The sequence below is a fragment of the Corythoichthys intestinalis genome, chromosome 8, assembly GCF_030265065.1.
Source record: "Corythoichthys intestinalis isolate RoL2023-P3 chromosome 8, ASM3026506v1, whole genome shotgun sequence".
NCBI lineage: Eukaryota > Metazoa > Chordata > Actinopteri > Syngnathiformes > Syngnathidae > Corythoichthys > Corythoichthys intestinalis.
This window is the reverse complement of record NC_080402.1, coordinates 47,695,778-47,712,830: the sequence shown is the minus strand read 5'-3', so window position 1 is coordinate 47,712,830 and position 17,053 is coordinate 47,695,778. Positions and strand designations below refer to the sequence as shown.

The 17,053-nt window shown below is 39.1% G+C and overlaps 1 protein-coding gene across 1 annotated transcript in view; it reads right to left on the bottom strand.

Moving 5' to 3' along the window:
* mad1l1 (mitotic arrest deficient 1 like 1) overlaps positions 1-16,794 on the bottom strand; it is a 113,409-nt gene extending 96,615 nt beyond the window's left edge. Inside the window, exons 1-9 of the mRNA XM_057842981.1 lie at positions 16,642-16,794; positions 14,156-14,313; positions 13,877-14,017; positions 13,434-13,613; positions 13,137-13,261; positions 12,989-13,070; positions 12,784-12,914; positions 11,540-11,654; positions 9,048-9,109 (exon numbers count right to left, since the gene is read on the bottom strand). Coding sequence (XP_057698964.1) covers positions 9,048-9,109; positions 11,540-11,654; positions 12,784-12,914; positions 12,989-13,070; positions 13,137-13,261; positions 13,434-13,613; positions 13,877-14,017; positions 14,156-14,302 — 983 coding nt within the window. The 5' untranslated portion in view covers positions 14,303-14,313; positions 16,642-16,794. The remainder of the gene's footprint in view (positions 1-9,047; positions 9,110-11,539; positions 11,655-12,783; positions 12,915-12,988; positions 13,071-13,136; positions 13,262-13,433; positions 13,614-13,876; positions 14,018-14,155; positions 14,314-16,641) is intronic.
* Positions 16,795-17,053: the final 259 nt, after the last annotated feature.

Sequence of the window (17,053 nt, the reverse complement as noted above, 5' to 3'; positions counted from 1 at the left end):
ATTAAGCAACAAGAACAACAGAATAGAAATAAAAACAGCAGCTCAAATGGACAGGGCATGCAAACTAACTGCACAGGTCAATTAATAATAAACAAATACAAATAATAAATGAATAGATGAGGAGTGGTATTGTTTAGGCATAGGAGCAAAGCACAGCAAAAGGGTGTGCTTTTGCTATTGTGCTATATACTGTAGTTAAATGTCCATGAGGGCAATGACAGCTCTGGGGTGGAAACTATACTTTAGTCTGTTTGTTTTAGATCTAGACTGTATTGCCCTCTAACGTCAAACTGAAGGAAAGAGTTGAAAGAAGTGACGTTAGGGTGTGAGGAGTCCCTTATAATGCTGCAGGCTCTCCTGAAGTAGTAGGATGCTGCCAGAGATGGAATAGGGCAGCCATTTTCTTGAGCTGCTTGCTCTCAGTTCAGGTGCAACTGGAGAACCACAGTGAAATGCCATAGCCCAGGACTTGAAAATTACCTGATGTCAAGAAGGACAACTCTCAACGCTGATTTTATACAAAATATTTAAGGTTCGGCTGTATAAAAATAAAAACCTAGTACTGGACATTAAGGAATCAATACTTCCAGACAAAGGCAAATTAGATGTAATTGTTGTTTGACGTGATTATAAACATGCAGAGAATTGTTTGGACAAGACAATATCAAGAGGAGAAAGAATCTACCACAGGAGAATCTGGAGGCAGCATGGGGTAGTTTCTAAATATTTATTTGCTGCATTAACCTTTCACGTTAAGCCTCAGTCATGTGGTTGCCCTTTGCCAGCGGCATGTGCAACGTACTTGTTTATTTTTGTTTAATCCACAGCACAGAGGCACGGCGGGCCATTGACACTTAGAGATCATCAGAGCACTCTGTAGGGGAATGAACGTGCCGTTCAAACTAACGACGGTCTAACAAAGGCAAGCGTTCCTAACTGTGCCTTGTCAATTACAAAAGGTGACTGATGAGAGCTGAGATGTGCTGCCATGATATCTATTTTACTTAATCACATTGGTTGTAATAAAGGTCATCAAAGTGTGATGGTGTCATAATAGCGCCCCAATGGAGTTCGCTCACCTCAGCCCACCAATGCTGCACGGCTTCTAGAGCTAAAGAAGCTTCCATGAGTGAGGAGTGCAAGGAATATTGATTTGCTTCAAGCACCAAGGGTGAAACATACACACAGAACCCACTGATTCACTTGCAATAGTGTGCAAAGTAATAGCAGTCCAATAGACATGTACCGTGGTATGAAAACTCAGTTTCAAAACCACTAAAATTTTCCGTCATACCATTCCTATGGTACTAGCTATTTTTATGTCCCAAAAATGCTGGGAGAAATCCTTTCAGTTGCAGCTCCACGGCTCGCCAATCCGCCCCCCCACCACCTTTTCGGTTGTTGCTCCATGAGTCAGATGTGCTACACGATGGCTGGATGAGGTGAAACAATCCCCCATCGAAGAAAACGAAGTCGCATCTATGGTAATACTTCGGCTACGGAAAAGTCCCAGACAGCCGTGGCTTAGAGCAAGAGGGCCAACCAACTTGTAAAACATGTTTGCGGAGGGTGGCTGCCAGAGGATGGCGATACCTCTAATATGATTTCACATTTATGTGAAGACCACCTGTCGCTTTATACAAAATTAAAGGTTAGTAAACGCTAGGGGTGCAACGGTTCAGTTAGCCCACGGTTCGGTTTGAACCTCGGTTTTGGGATCACGGTTTCGGTTTGCGTTTTGCATTTTTCTTTTTTAAACTGCCTTTATTTTGCTTTTAAGAAAATGAAATAAACACTTAAAATGTAAATATTTTCAACTGTTAAAATGCCTCTTAGCTCTTTGGCTAGCGTAGTGACTGACTACTGAAATACACACACAGTAGTAAGAACGTTACTTTGCAAAGTAACTGGTGTTACCGTTCATGGTTTTTTTTTCTTTCATTTTTTTCAAAAAAATAAAATAACAAAAACATAGTAACCTTTGCTATGTTTGGAGGTCATTTAATGTGAATCAACCGTTAAAGTTGATAAAATTGCTCCCGCTTTTGCATTAATTCCCTTCTGTCTACTTTCGACATGTGAAAAATTAAAACTGTTTCATCCTTTAAAGATAGACTCAAGTCAAGATTTTGCCGATTTAGGGAGTATTTTAGATAAAAAGTTACTTAGGTTCGCTAGGAAGGTTCACCACAACAGAGCCTTTCTGAGAAGTTTACCGCTCTAAAATGGCGGCTGTTTACTAACGTTACCGAGTCTGTCATTTCGCATGTGGTTCTATATGCATGAGATATCTAGACGTAGATTGCAGGCTGTCGGCTACAATCAGGAAATATTGGAGCCAACTAAACACTCTTCCCTCTCCGTGTCTCTGACTTTTCTCGCATCATTCAGCCAACGTATTAACGCACATTGTCTCGTTGCCGAAACGGTGACAAAATCCGAACGGAGGAAGAAAAACGTAATGCACGAAAAATGTACAGACTTTGAACGTAACGTACAGCGTACATATTTAAAAATCAGTGCTCACTTGTACAAGTTACGCCGAGACCGTACAACTTGACAGGTATGAATTATAGTGGACCGTCACAGTTAGGTAGTAGCACTCTGTAGCACGGAACGCCCAACTATCAGTGGTCAGGGCGAAACTATGTGCTTTAGCGAAATCATCTTCGATGGCTTTGCGTGCCATTTCATAAATGTCGAGATTTACGTTGTTGGAGAAACATGTCGCAAGGGAACAATGTAACGTGGGTCAAGCGTTGCAAATTAATCAACAAAGCCCGCCGTGTGTTTTCACTGGTGTCATCTTCGGGGTAGTCCTGCTCTGAGAAAGCGATATCTGTGGGTGATGCCGGCTGAGGTGCCGGAGTCATGTTATAAGTGTTGTCAATAGGATAGGGAACAAGCGCTGAGCAATGCTTGCAAATTGTTTTATAATTTTTTTTTCTTCAATATTTTCTCTCCCTTCGCATTGTAGTCCACGGGGAAACCGAAATGTTGCCACACCGCAGATTTGAAAGAAGCCAGTGCTTCTCAAAATTCGGTCTCTCCACTCCTCCACTCGCCATAGCTTTTTGTTTTTGTTTCTTGTTTCACTTTTACTTTGCTCGTAAGCGAGAGAGGGCGTTACTCGGCTTCTATTACACGGGTGCTTGACAGCGATCGGACATTTACTTGCGGGGCGGGAATTTCTCCACAGCTGTGCTTCACGTCAAACACAGGCACACAGAGCTCGACCAATTCATTCCACAAGCGTTCGGAATAAATTAATTGCAAAACCGGAAAGCGCGGTTCATAAAGGCATATTGAACTGTACAGGGCAAACCGTACGGTTCGGCTTTGAACCGCAAACCGTTGCACTGCTTGTAAACGCTGTCATGAATGTTTTCCACCAGCTATGAGAATTATCTCAAGCATGTTTAGTGTGTCTAGCGGTGGCAAAACATGCTATAACACAAGCTTGTTAACGAGGCATATAACGTGGCTAATTAGTATGCCAAGACGGCCAGGTAGTTTCCTCTCTAACATTAGCCTACTTTTATTTATGTCTACCGCCATTGTAAACATCTGTTCAAAATAACATTTTCATAATACAGCCTGTGCTGATTTCTTTCTCTCTGGCGACTGTCATGTTGAGAGAGAGTGTGTTTGTATAATGTAAACATTATACGAGTCATACACACATGCTTTCTATGGAAAATGATTCAATTATTTTTGTTCTGATAATAATAATGTTGAGGTGCGGCTGTCGGTTTAGGCTCACCTAAAGGACTGCATTTATTTTAATTTTATTTGGAATATTTCAGTTATTTTTTTTATTGTTTTTTTTTTTTTATGTATTTTAACTTAACATTACACTTATGTTCTAATTTGCCAATATACTGTTTTGAAAAATAAAAATCCTGCTCAATGGAAAAAAAAGTTGTTTTTGTTAACCCAGACCTCTCAAAATAACACATTTTAGAGCTGTAATTGCAATACTCTGAAACAGTTATGTTTTTGCTTAAGGTTATCATACCGTCAGAATCTCATACCGGTACATGTCTAAATGTAACCAGATTCATCAGTACATATTTTTAATTGCTACAGTGCCTTGCAAAAGTATTCGGCCCCCTTGAACCTTGCAACCTTTCGCCACATTTCAGGCTTCAAACATAAAGATATAAAATTTTAATTTTTTGTCAAGAATCAACAACAAGTGGGAAAGAATCGTGAAGTGGAACAAAATTTATTGGATAATTTAAACTTTTTTAACAAATAAAAAACTGAAAAGTGGGGCGTGCAATATTATTCGGCCCCCTTGCGTTAATACTTTGTAGCGCCACCTTTTGCTCCAATTACAGATGCAAGTCGCTTGGGGTATGTTTCTATCAGTTTTGCACATCGAGAGACTGACATTCTTGCCAATTCTTCCTTGCATAACAGCTTGAGCTCAGTGAGGTTGGATGGAGAGTGTTTGTGAACAGCAGTCTTCAGCTCTTTCTACAGATTCTCGATTGGATTCAGGTCTGGACTTTGACTTGGCCATTCAAACACCTGGATAAGTTTATTTTTGAACCATTCCATTGTAGATTTGGCTTTATGTTTTGGATCATTGTCCTGTTGGAAGATAAATCTCCGTCCCAGTCTGAGGTCTTGTGCAGATACCAACAGGTTTTCTTCCAGAATGTTCCTGTATTTGGCTGCTTCCATCTTCCCGTCAATTTTAATCATCTTCCCTGTCCCTGCTGAAGAAAAGCAGGCCCAAACCATGATGCTGCCACCACCATGTTTGACAGTGGGGATGGTGTGTTCAGGGTGATGAGCTGTGTTGCTTTTACGCCAAACATATCGTTTTGCATTGTGACCAAAAAGTTCAATTTTGGTTTCATCTGACCAGAGCACCTTCTTCCACATGTTTGGTGCGTCTCCCAGGTGGCTTGTGGCAAACTTTAAACGAGACTTTTTATGGATATCTTTGAGAAATGGCTTTCTTCTTGCCACTCTTCCATAAAGGCCAGATTTGTGCAGTGTACGACTGATTGTTGTCCTATGGACAGACTCTCCCACCTCAGCTGTAGATCTCTGCAGCTCATCCAGAGTGATCATGGGCCTATTGGCTGCATCTCTGATCAGTTTTCTCCTTGTTTGAGAAGAAAGTTTGGAAGGACGGCCGGGTCTTGGTAGATTTGCAGTGGTCTGATGCTGCTTCCATTTCAATAGGATGGCTTGCACAGTGCTCCTTGAGATGTTTAAAGCTTGGGAAATCTTTTTGTATCCAAATCCGGCTTTAAACTTCTCCACAACAGTATCTCGGACCTGCCTGGTGTGTTCCTTGGTTTTCATAATGCTCTCTGCACTTTAAACAGAACCCTGAGACTATCACAGAGCAGGTGCATTTATACGGAGACTTGATTACACACAGGTGGATTCTATTTATCATCATCGGTCAATTAGGACAACATTGGATCATTCAGAGATCCTCACTGAACTTCTGGAGTGAGTTTGCTGCACTGAAAGTAAAGGGGCCGAATAATATTGCACGCCCCACTTTTCAGTTTTTTATTTGTTAAAAAAGTTTAAATTATCCAATAAATGTTGTTCCACTTCACGATTGTGTCCCACTTGTTGTTGATTCTTGACAAAAAAATTAAATTTCATATCTTTATGTTTGAAGCCTGGAATGTGGCGAAAGGTTGCAAGATTCAAGGGGGCCGAATACTTTTGCAAGGCACTGTACATGCCAAACAAGTTACCAGTAGGTGCACTAGATTCTAAAAAAAAAAACAAAAAGACCCAGAATTCGTGACATACACAAGGGGTGTGACAATATATCGAAAAGGTATAAATATCACGATACTTTGAAGCCCAAAAGGTTCCCGCCAAGAATCGATATTTTTAAAAAGTGTTATTTAATTAAAAAAATATATAAATACATTTAAAAAAGGAACGAACAGTTTGCTACCAGAATCTTCCATTAGAATAGTGTCTACGTTAGCTCACAGGATGCCAATGATGGCGCTAGCCATCCAATTCATCTTTTTTTTTTAACTGGATTTGACGTCTAGCTCTGTAAATTGCTCTGAAATCAGAGCGTGTCTTGTGGGCAGGTCATTTCCTGTTGTCTTAGTGCATTTTGCAGGTATTTCCTGTTCATTTTGAATCACTTCCTATTCGTTTGGGGCCATTCTTGAGTCACTTCCTTTTCAGTAACCCAACATTAGCAGGAAATGACCCGTAACTGCCCCAAAATCGACAAGAAGTTACTCGTAAATGCCCAAAAGGAAAAGGAGGTGACTGAAAATCAACAGGAAATAACCTGCAAAATGCCCCAAAATGAAGCCATTGCCTGCAATTGGCTTCCACTGGCAGTCATTGACGTCCAATTTGTTTGAAAAAAAAAAAAAAAAAAAATCTCATTTTTCCCCTTTCGTCTGATCTTGATTATTAGCTCACCATTTCATTTTACTTGATTTGGATATTGTTTTCTGAACTAATAGTTGCAAAGAATCTGCTCTTAAAACTTACATTTTCTCATGAACAGTTTATGAAAACCCCATAAAATCAGTATTGGCGTGATGCTAGAGATCTCAGCAATACAATGATTCTAGAATTATGGCATTATTATATTGTGTGTGGCTACGTTTCCATATAATATTTTTAAACACCTTGTTAATAAATTTGTTTGTTTACGCTTTTTGCTACAACTTGAGAATGTTTCAATAATTACTGTACTTTATTTTTTCAGTCATAAAACAATTTTTTTGGTCACAGTATTTTAAGCAAAGAAAGAAATGGGTGATATCTAGCTAACTGCTCTTTAGTCTTAAATGCTACTTTAAAAGGGTGTGCTCTGCTTACAAGTGTGCCGTATACACTTGGGGAAATGGCTAAGTCTAACCCACTAGCTGCTCATAGTGCTGTCCTTGGCACTCCCTGCGATACTCCTCACAGAGAAACAAATTGCGTGTACCGCAAAATAGGCAATATTTTTATTTTATTTAAATTCTGTTTTTAAGGCTTGTTTCAAGGCAACTGTACACTTCCAATTTGGCAAAACATCTTGTAGGCCAGCAATTAAGAGTGACAGCATTTTCAAAGACATCTCTTCACATCGAAGTCACGAGTCAATCATCTTGTGGTAAGTTATTTAGTTCCAAACTAATAATATTCGAGGAGAGAACAGAGTCGGGTTTAATGCAGCGTCCTAACCAACAGGTTAACAATTAATCAGCCCTAATACCAAAAAAATTAAAAATCTAGCTCCGAAGATTGATGCGTGTACAATGTACTGTACATCCCGAGAATATACGTACCAAATTTTTCATTGAGCCATTCGCGCATAAATTTAAGTCTTAAATAGATCAACATCAAAGCCATATCACTTTAGGGAACCTCACAATAAGATTTCAATTTCAGTACCTGAAAATGTGTGACATGTGAAGTTAACTCAGTACTTCTCAAATAGTGGGGCGCGCCCCCCCAGGGGGGCGCAGAGCGATGCCAGGGGGGCGCATGTGACCTCGGGGAACACGTTTTTTTTTTTGTTTTGTTTTTTGCCGTACTGGAATAAAGTGTACTTGCACATCCACTCAGTAGGTGGCAGTGGCGCTCTCATTTTCAGAGTGCGTGCAGTATTTTTGAACTAAGGAAGAGCACTCAGCACACACAGACAACAGTTATTAAGAGCAGTGTGCCGCCACCGTTTTCGAAAGCCGTTTTCCGACCGGACTCACTCACGCAGCGACCCACTGTCTTGTCCGGTTCTCACGTCGCCGCCCGAGAAGTGCCATTTTCGGCTTGGGATCGTCATGACGACCGCCTTCACCTACGGTTCTACCTCGGCCGCCGTGAATGCGCTTTTTTCGTGCCGTTTGCCTTTTAGCTTTGACTTTTAATACAGTGGGTGATGATGAAAGACCACTGTTTGCTGTGTCTAAAAATAATTATAGCAGACAGCCAGAAGCCAAATCAATTAAGACGCCACTTAAAGACATTAGACCCCAATCTCATTGTTAAGCCGCTTGATTTTTTCAGTGAAAACGTGCCGAATATTGCCAACAATCGTCCTGCTTTGTCAATGTTATATCAGTAAACCAGTGAGCATTGTTAGCATGCTCATTGCAAAATAATTCCACACCATTGCAAAGGAGGTAAATACTGTGAGCAGCAAAAATAAAAACTGTCCTGTCCAAGGACACTTTTGTTTTTCTTTTATTCAGTTTTGTTTTTTCGGTCAAATTTTTTGGCATATTGTCCTCATGAGTGAATGTTTCTAATCAATTTTAATTTGTTATTATTTACTGATTTTATTACATTTTATTTTTCTGTATCAAATGGTCAAAAATGTACCTTGAGTGTATTTTTTAGTTTGGATGTGAATTTTTTTTTTTAATTCAGGCAAATTGATGCACGTCAAGTCTTCTCTGTTACAAACAAAACAATGTTAATAAAGTTATACTTTATTATAAGTTGATCTATGTTACTTTTTTTCTTTATTAGAAAAAAAGGACACAATGTTAAGCAGATGCGTATTTATAATAGTAATTTTATAGACAAATGATACTATTTACAGTGGCGGCAGAGAGTTTGGGGGGGCGCGAAACATTTACGTCTTCCTTGGGGGGGCGTGACAGAAAATAATTGAGAAGCACGAGTTAACTGATCAAATGTATCAACATTAAAGTGAATTAAAAGTTAATCCTGTTCACCTTTTAACTTCCTCATCACAAACACAAGGCAAGTTGAATACCCAGAGGTTACGTTCCATTTAGCATTCTTATTGCATCACTGTCACACTTAATAACGGAGACGCACTCAGTCGGTGTGTGTCAATGTGTCAAGGGCGGCTTGTAGTGTTTTATCATCTGTCAGATCTGCCCGACTGCTTAAAAGAAACACGCAATCATTCTCTCATCACCTGTTTGGACAGTATTTGAAACACACAATAAAAACTTCCACTCCTTGGAAAAGTAGGTATTGGAAATTACTAGAGCCCCATCTACAGGTTTCATGTTACAGTACACGAGTGGCACTAGTCGTTGACGTATACAGTAACACACACTGACCTGATGTTAAGTCCAGTCGATTCGCCGAGGTTTTCCCACGCTCTGATCTTCTCCATCAACCTCTGTATGGTAAAGGAATAGCTTGTAAACCAATCAAGGTGTCATTTTCAAATAATTTGACACATAAGAATTCAAATTGCTTCCAAATGTGTCTAAGTCATCAATTTCAGCTTCTATTGGGTTTTAATCACAGTACCGTATTTTTCGGACTATAAGTCACAGATTTTTTCATAGTTTGGCTGGGGGTGCGATTTATACTCTGGAGCGACTTATGAGTGAAATTATTAACACATTGTTATATCATTTCAGATGTTATTTTAGCGTTTTGGAGTGACATTGATGGTTTGGTAAATTCGTTAGCATGTTCTTTATGCTATAATTATCTGAATAACTCTTGATAGCTATGTTACATTAACATACCGGCCACGTTCGCATTTCGTGGTTCATGCATCATGTACCATTATCCTACTGTACACGTATTCAGCATGTTGTTCTCCATTGTATTTTTATTTTCAATTTTCTTTCATGATGACATATCTGTTCTATGTGTTGGATTTTATCAAGTAAATTTCCCCCAAAAATGCGACTTATACTCCGGTGTGACTTAAATGTTTTTTTTTTTCCTCTTCATTGCGCATTTTTGGGCTGGTGCGACTTATAGTCCGACAAATTTGGTCATTTTCAGACTATAAGGCGCACCTGACTATCAGCCGCAACCCACCAAATTTGACACGAAAAGGGCATTTGTTTATGGAGAAGCCGCAGCTGTCCTCACTTTATTATGGGATTTTTACACCGAAAGATATTAACCGGTAACGCTTTATCTGACAGCGGCATCATAAGACTGTCATAAGACCAAATGAACTACCATGAAACTTTGAACCAATTGGCTGCAAAGCTTCATTGCTTCAACACGCTTCATTTGGCCATCACTGCTCCCTTGGGGGAGACAGTCAACCTCTGCTGCCACCTGCTGTCAACATTGTTGTTGTCCAACATGCCTCAAAGCATGTTGGACGACGATGTTCTGTGACAATTATTTCTTCAGTTACTGTTCCAGTTGTTTCATTAATTGCTATTTATGGTATTTGGTAACACTTTATTTGACAGTGGTACCATACGACTGTCATAAGACCATCAGAATTATGACATGACACTGCCATGAGCATTAACTCATTTGCTCCAAAAACGTATAAATATGTTCTATTTTTAATTGTTTCAGTGTCCCAAAAACATATTTTTAGGTCTTTTACGGTTTTTTTTTCCATAAGAGACATCTCTAGGTGCTGATGCAACTTTGCTCCAAAGCACAAAGCTCAAAATCCATTAAGAATCAATAAAACTGGCCACCGGAGGGCAGTAGCGCATTTGGTAAGAAATCATATCGGACCATGAAAGGAAATGAATGAAGAGAAATAGTCAGGAAACGGAAGTTGGAAGTAAGAACCGTGAGAAAAATGTGGAGAATAATGGAGAAAACAAGGCACATGCCCCACAAGTTCCCTAGGTGAATTGTGTTATGAGGTAGTGGTCACTACAAAAGAAAGATAAAAAAAAATTCTTTATTGATGAGACAGGCCAGGCGATGAGGTGATGAGGGAAAATTGCCGATACAGATGGGGTAAAACACAACCACAACAGCATCATCTCTCAGCTCAATAGTTTAGTTATGTGTAAATAAATTGTTACTTTGCTATCAAAAGCTCTATTTGTCTTGTTGTTTATGTTATTTTGTAGAAGGCAAACATTATTCAGATGTTTGGGATGTCACAAAAGCAAAAAATAGCTGTGTTAAAGTCAAAGTTTTGTTTGAAATGTATGCTTTTACAAAAAGCTCAATTTCTCTGTTTTTTCATCAGAAATTGGAAAATTGCTCAAACTAAGCTATTTTCTAATGCTTATTTCTAAAGAATGGAAAAAGATATTAACTATTTTTTTCCTGCTGAAAGAAGAGAGTCTAATCTTTCTTTTGGTGGGTTCCATGTTTATATAGCAATAGAACAGAATTTTCTGTGGGCCTTGCAAAATCAGTCAAAATCCCGTAAAACGGCCGGGAGCGAAGGGGGTTGCTCCGGTGAAAATGGCTGGGAGTGAATGAGTTAATGAATGCTTATGACAGATGTCATTTTGTATTATCCGGCAAATTATCTCACTTTTGAATGGATGTAAATATCCAAAATGGGCATAAATGGATTAAGTACTATAATTCAGAATGTCATTAATGCCCATCTGCTGTCAAAGACAGTGTTATTTATTAACGCAAATAAATCAACAAATAAGCCGCACTGGACTATAAGCCGCAGGATTCAAAATGAGGGAAAACAGTAGCGGCTTATAGTACGAAAATTATGGTATGCTTGAAAATTATGGGAATATTTAAGACAGACCCTTGAAAACATTAAAAAAATGATTAAACAATATTTTTAAATGTATAAATAATGTAATGACATTTGCCTCTGATAATGACCACAATATTGATATTATTGGTGTACCTCCTTCTCTAATTCCATGTTCACTAAATCTTCTTTGGTCTTGGCCATACGCTCCAACTTTCTCTTGAGGCCTTCCACCTCTTCTTTCAGCAGGTTACAGTTCTCTCTGCTCTCCCTGTATTAACAAAACAATCAGCAATGGCACGTCTGTTTGCTAAACATATGATAATAGCAGGTCATCAAACATCACAAATCAATCTTTAGGGCTATTAAAGTTAATGAGAAAAACATGACGGAGAATTAAATGGAAAATTAAGACTTAAAAAACAATAAAAACCTCAAATGATATATTACAGTACGTTTACAAAACTAATGAAAACACATATAAAAGAGAAAATGCCCTTCGTTTTTCGTCTTTGGCATAGAATTCCATCAATGAGCATTTAAGGTTCCTTTTTCAAAGTGTTTATTTCCCTGCTGCTGGTTTTACAACAGTAGCACACACGTCTGTACAGCACAACCCAGTACCAACAAATATTAGATATTGTAGTTTACTAACTCGGTGTTGCCTCCAGGTGGCGCCATTATATTGACTGAGATCAGACATTTGTGTTGCCTTGCACGGCCAGACTGTTCTCCCTGTATTTTTCAAACACTTTGAGAATAGTTTGGGATCCACATCCTTAATCGCCTCTCGAGCCGAATGATATCATCTGTGCAATCAGATTTGACTATTTGCGTGACGTTTTCTTATCGAGCAACGTCACTCTTGTGCGTTGGAAGTTGTCTCCACAACAACACAGATGGCGAATGCGAGAGCCGAGAATACATTCCAATCCGCGGTAAAATCAGTTTTATATTACCAAAAACACATCGACACAAGTCATTGACAACAGTCTGTCTCGCGCTAGCAATGTTAAATAAACTTCTCCGTTCTCCGCTTGCGCCGCGCTAGTTTCTTGTCGCTTTACCAACATCACGTCTGCCCGTCGCTGATTGGTCCAATCCGCTGTCTGTTTGCTGTGACTTGCTCCGCCCTGGGAATTTGATCCGCAGGACGGTCGTCAGACTCAATCGCTGGAACAGCAGTGAGTCTGGAGTTCCAGGCAAACACTTATGGCACTGGCTGCTGCCAACGGCCAGAATGATGCCAAACGGCAATATGAAATTGATACCTAGGCTCACCCTACACGTGTAACTGTCAAGTATGAAGTTTCTATATGGCAATAGCAATCTTTCCTTTTAAAGAGCCCCTAAAAATCGTGAATATCAAATGAAGGAACCCAATGAGAAATAAAATTGACCTGAGAAAAATATTTTCCTCTCTAAGGAGCTTGAGCTCTTTTTCCAGATCTGGTACCCTGGTGGCCTGGGACTTGATGCTTTTCACAATGGAAAAGTCTTGTTCCTGGAGAGACAGACGTCTTTCTAACTCCTGAGGGGGAAAAAAAAAAACACAAAATGCTATGTTTGTTAAGCTGGATTGCTTGTGTTTGTGTGTGCATGTACCTTGATTTTAATGACATGGTCTGAGCAGGACGACTGTGCTGCTTGGAGGCTCTGGCACAGCTGAGACATTTCGTGGTACTTTCTAATGGGGGAGGATTAATTAGGGAAAATCACTTGTCAATGGGGTCGCCGTTTCGAATAGCAATACCTCCGCTGTAACTCCAGCTGCTCCTGCAGGGCTTGTTTCTCTAACTTCTGAGTGGAATCTTCTGATTCCTTGTTTTGAAGCTTCTGTTTAAGTTCTCTAATTTCGTCCTTCAGACAGATAAAGCTCTGGCAACACATGAGAAGCACCAAGAGGTTTTTTTTTTAACTAAATACGACATACGTAAACACACAGAAACACTAAAATTTTTGCGGCAATATTTTCTATCATGGTGTCATAAATACTAGCAGATCTTCAGCCATGGGCTACATCTTGTTATTATGTGTGATTAACATGTACCTGGTTAGAGGTGTTAAGTTGGGCATCTCGCTCCTCCAACTTCTTGGCCAGACTCTCTAGGTTCTTGCCGAGTTCTCGGTTGGTCTCCACTTGCTGCGCCAGCTTCTTGACTGCCTCCGACTCACGCTCCTCTAACTTCTTGATTACCGCTGCCATTTCATTGTTCTTTTCTTCCACTTTCTATCCACAAAATATAGTATTAGTAGTTTTAAACTTTTGTTTAAGTGCTTGTAAAATGGTAAATGGAGAGTACTTATATAGCGCTTTATCTACATTGTTACAATGCCCAAAGCGCTTTACATTGCATTACATTACATTTTGTTTTTAAAAATCAACTCTTATGTCTCTGGTATTCAAAGTAAGTCAGGAGTAGGAACTCAAGTACAGTAAGAACAAGGTGAGAACAACTGGGATGAGTAAGAGGGTATGAAGGCGCATGGTACCTTCAGGTTGCATGCTGTGTCACTGGCACTTTTCTCCAGCTCCACGCGAACACGTTTGTGACTCAGTTCCATCTGTTTCTTCTCCTGATCCAACTTCAGGTAACGACTTTGCGAATGGACCTTCTCGGCCGCTTCCAACAACTATATGGCAAGAAAAGAAATACATTCACAGTGCTTGTGTATCTATGTATACTGATTAAGACTTATGCACAAACCATCCGATCTTTTTCCTGGCTTATCTTCCTTCATGCAACTAATGCTGCCCTAACTAAAATGTACCTCCATACTGCGCTTGTACTGGTTCTGCAGGTTGGTACTGGACGCCATTGAGGTGCCCGGCAGCTGGGGCAAATGTCCAGAGCTGCTAATGAAGGAATTGAAGGACTTCAGGGTGGAAAACACAGTTGTGTTTTCTTCACAATCCATTCTAAGGGCCTCTGGAAACAAAACAAATTAAGGATCTCTCTTTTCACACTTATTATTAGAGGTGTGCGAAATTTCCGATTCTTAGATTATTCGCGATTCGGCCGTTGAGATTTGAGAATGATTAACAGAAATCCAAATTCCGATTATTGAAATATGTCAAGTAAAGCGGAAATAAAACAGTCAGCGTGGTCTTCGGGACGCAATGCGGAACGGACCAAGAGGAGACATCATGCTTGTCATTTCCCCTCTCCATTACCCGGGTAATGACTCACGGCTCTGGATCAACTCATGCTGCTAGATAAACAAAACAAAAAAAAAAGAATACCTGACTTCTGCCGACAGCCGCTACAAACTACGTCCACGTAATGCTACGGTAGACAATAGATATCAAATGTATATAGAATAGGGCTGTCAAACGATTAAAATTTTTAATCGAGTTAATCACAGCTTAAAAAATAATTAAACGTAATTAATTGCAATTCAAACCATCTATAAAATATGCCATATTTTTCTGTAAATTATTGTTGGAATGGAAAGATAAGACACAAGACGGATATATACAATCAACATATTGTACATAAGTACTGTATTTGTTTATTATAACAATAAATCAACAAGATGGCATTAACATTATTAACTTTCTGTTAAAGCGATCCATGGATAGAAAGACTTGTTGTTCTTAAAAGATAAATGTTAGTACAAGTTATAGAAATTTTATATTAAAACCCCTCTTAATGTTTTCGTTTTAATAAAGTTTGTAAAATTTTCAATTAAAAAATAAACTAGTAGCTCGCCATTGTTGATCTCAATAATAATTATGGTGCTGAAACCCATAAAATCAGTCGCAACCAAGCGCCAGCAGAGGGCGGCAAAACACCAAAAAACACAAGTAACAAGTGGAAATGACACTTTGCTGTCATTTTAATCTGTTTGAGCGGGGCATGTGCATTGAATGCGTCAAATATTTTAACCTGATTAGTTAAAAAAATTAATTAACGCCTGTTAACGCGATAATTTTGACTTTTCTAATATAGAACTACATGCAAAATGACAGACTCAGTGGCGTTACCAGCACATGTACAGAAAACTAGATGCGGAATAACAGACTTGCCGGAGTTAGTAAACAGCCGCCATCGTAAAGCAGTACACTTCCCTGAAAGGCTGTTGTAGCGAACCTTCCAAGCAAACCTAATTAACTTTCTATCTACAATACTCGTAAATCACCAAATTTTTTACTTGAATCTGTCTTTAAAACACTTTTAAAACTTTCACATGTCGAAAGTAGACAGAAGGTAAATTATGGAACGACGGGAGCAATTTTAACAACTTTAACGGTTGATTAACAACATTAAATTAATTGAATTTAGTTTAAAGCTGCTGATACAGAATGGGGACTTGAGTATTTTATTTACGCTTTTGAACTGTTAACTTGATAGTCGTTTATTTAAGCCTGAGAGGCTTTTTGTACAATTTTTGTAACTAATGTACGAAACATTAACAGCAGCTAAGTGGCTTGGGGGGTGGGGGGGGGGGGGGGCGTCGTAGCCTCTGAATCGTAATCAAATCGTTAGGTGCCCAAAGATTCCCACCTCTACTTATTATTGTGGTACTATAAGACCAGGAAAAATAAGCATTTATTCAATCTTCGTTTAGGATTGACGAACGATTGAACGATTTCCCACTTGTAAACCCAAAAGTCTAGGAAATATCTGATATCGACACGGAATTCGACAAAAGACAGTCGCAAATGTACAGCAAGCTGCAATATTACTCATTTTTAGTAGAGAGGAATACTGCCTATAACCTGATTATGAAAAGGTTATTAGTTGTATGTAAACAAAGTTGTTGGGCAATTACATAAATAGTATACAGTATCCCCATTATATATTTTGTTCTTGACGTCCATGGTCTAATTTGATGGGGAAAAAAATTAATGATAACTTTCTCCAAAACTTTTTAGACGACTCATCTTTATTTTATAATAAATTATAACTCATCAGAGTTTTTCCTAACTTTAACTACAGCTGATGAATTTTGTAAAGTTTCGATAATTCTCAACAGCTACGTGTGGTACATTTTAGTGTACAGTTATCGCATTGCTTAAGGTATACTCGTCTTGGGACTTCGTTTTGGGGCTGTGTAGGTGTAGCCCAAAGGTTGTGGCCACATTTCATGCGCTCTGACTCTAAGGACGGAACCATGCCAGAATAATGGACCATACTGGGACATCCATTTGAATTGTAGTTTCCACCGCCTTCCAGAGCCTAAGCAAGTTAAATAACCTCGGTTTGTTCTATGCACATACATAAAAACTGGGCAATTATGAGACTTTTACTTACCGTCGTTACTTTGGGGTTGGCTTGTTAGTGGCAAGCTTAACGCGTGTTTGATGGTAGTAGCTGATTTGAAAATGAATCTTGTTATTTAGCCTAGCCTCACGTTAGCGCGTCTGCAGGAATCCCCCTGATTGGCTAAAACCAAGTCTCGTGAGAGTTCACGAACCATCAAAGCTCTTCCCAAAGATAAGTTTCTGGCAACCTGCTGGCGTTTCATAACACAGAACACAAGAAATACATTGTTATATTATATCATATTATATTATATTATTATATTATAATATGTTGGTTATTATATTATAATATGTTGTGATGTGACACGTAGATTTGTAATCTCTTAAAGTTCAGCGTGATATTATCGTTGCATTATACGCTTTAAGAGTACGTTGTACATCTTTAACATCTACATTTGGGT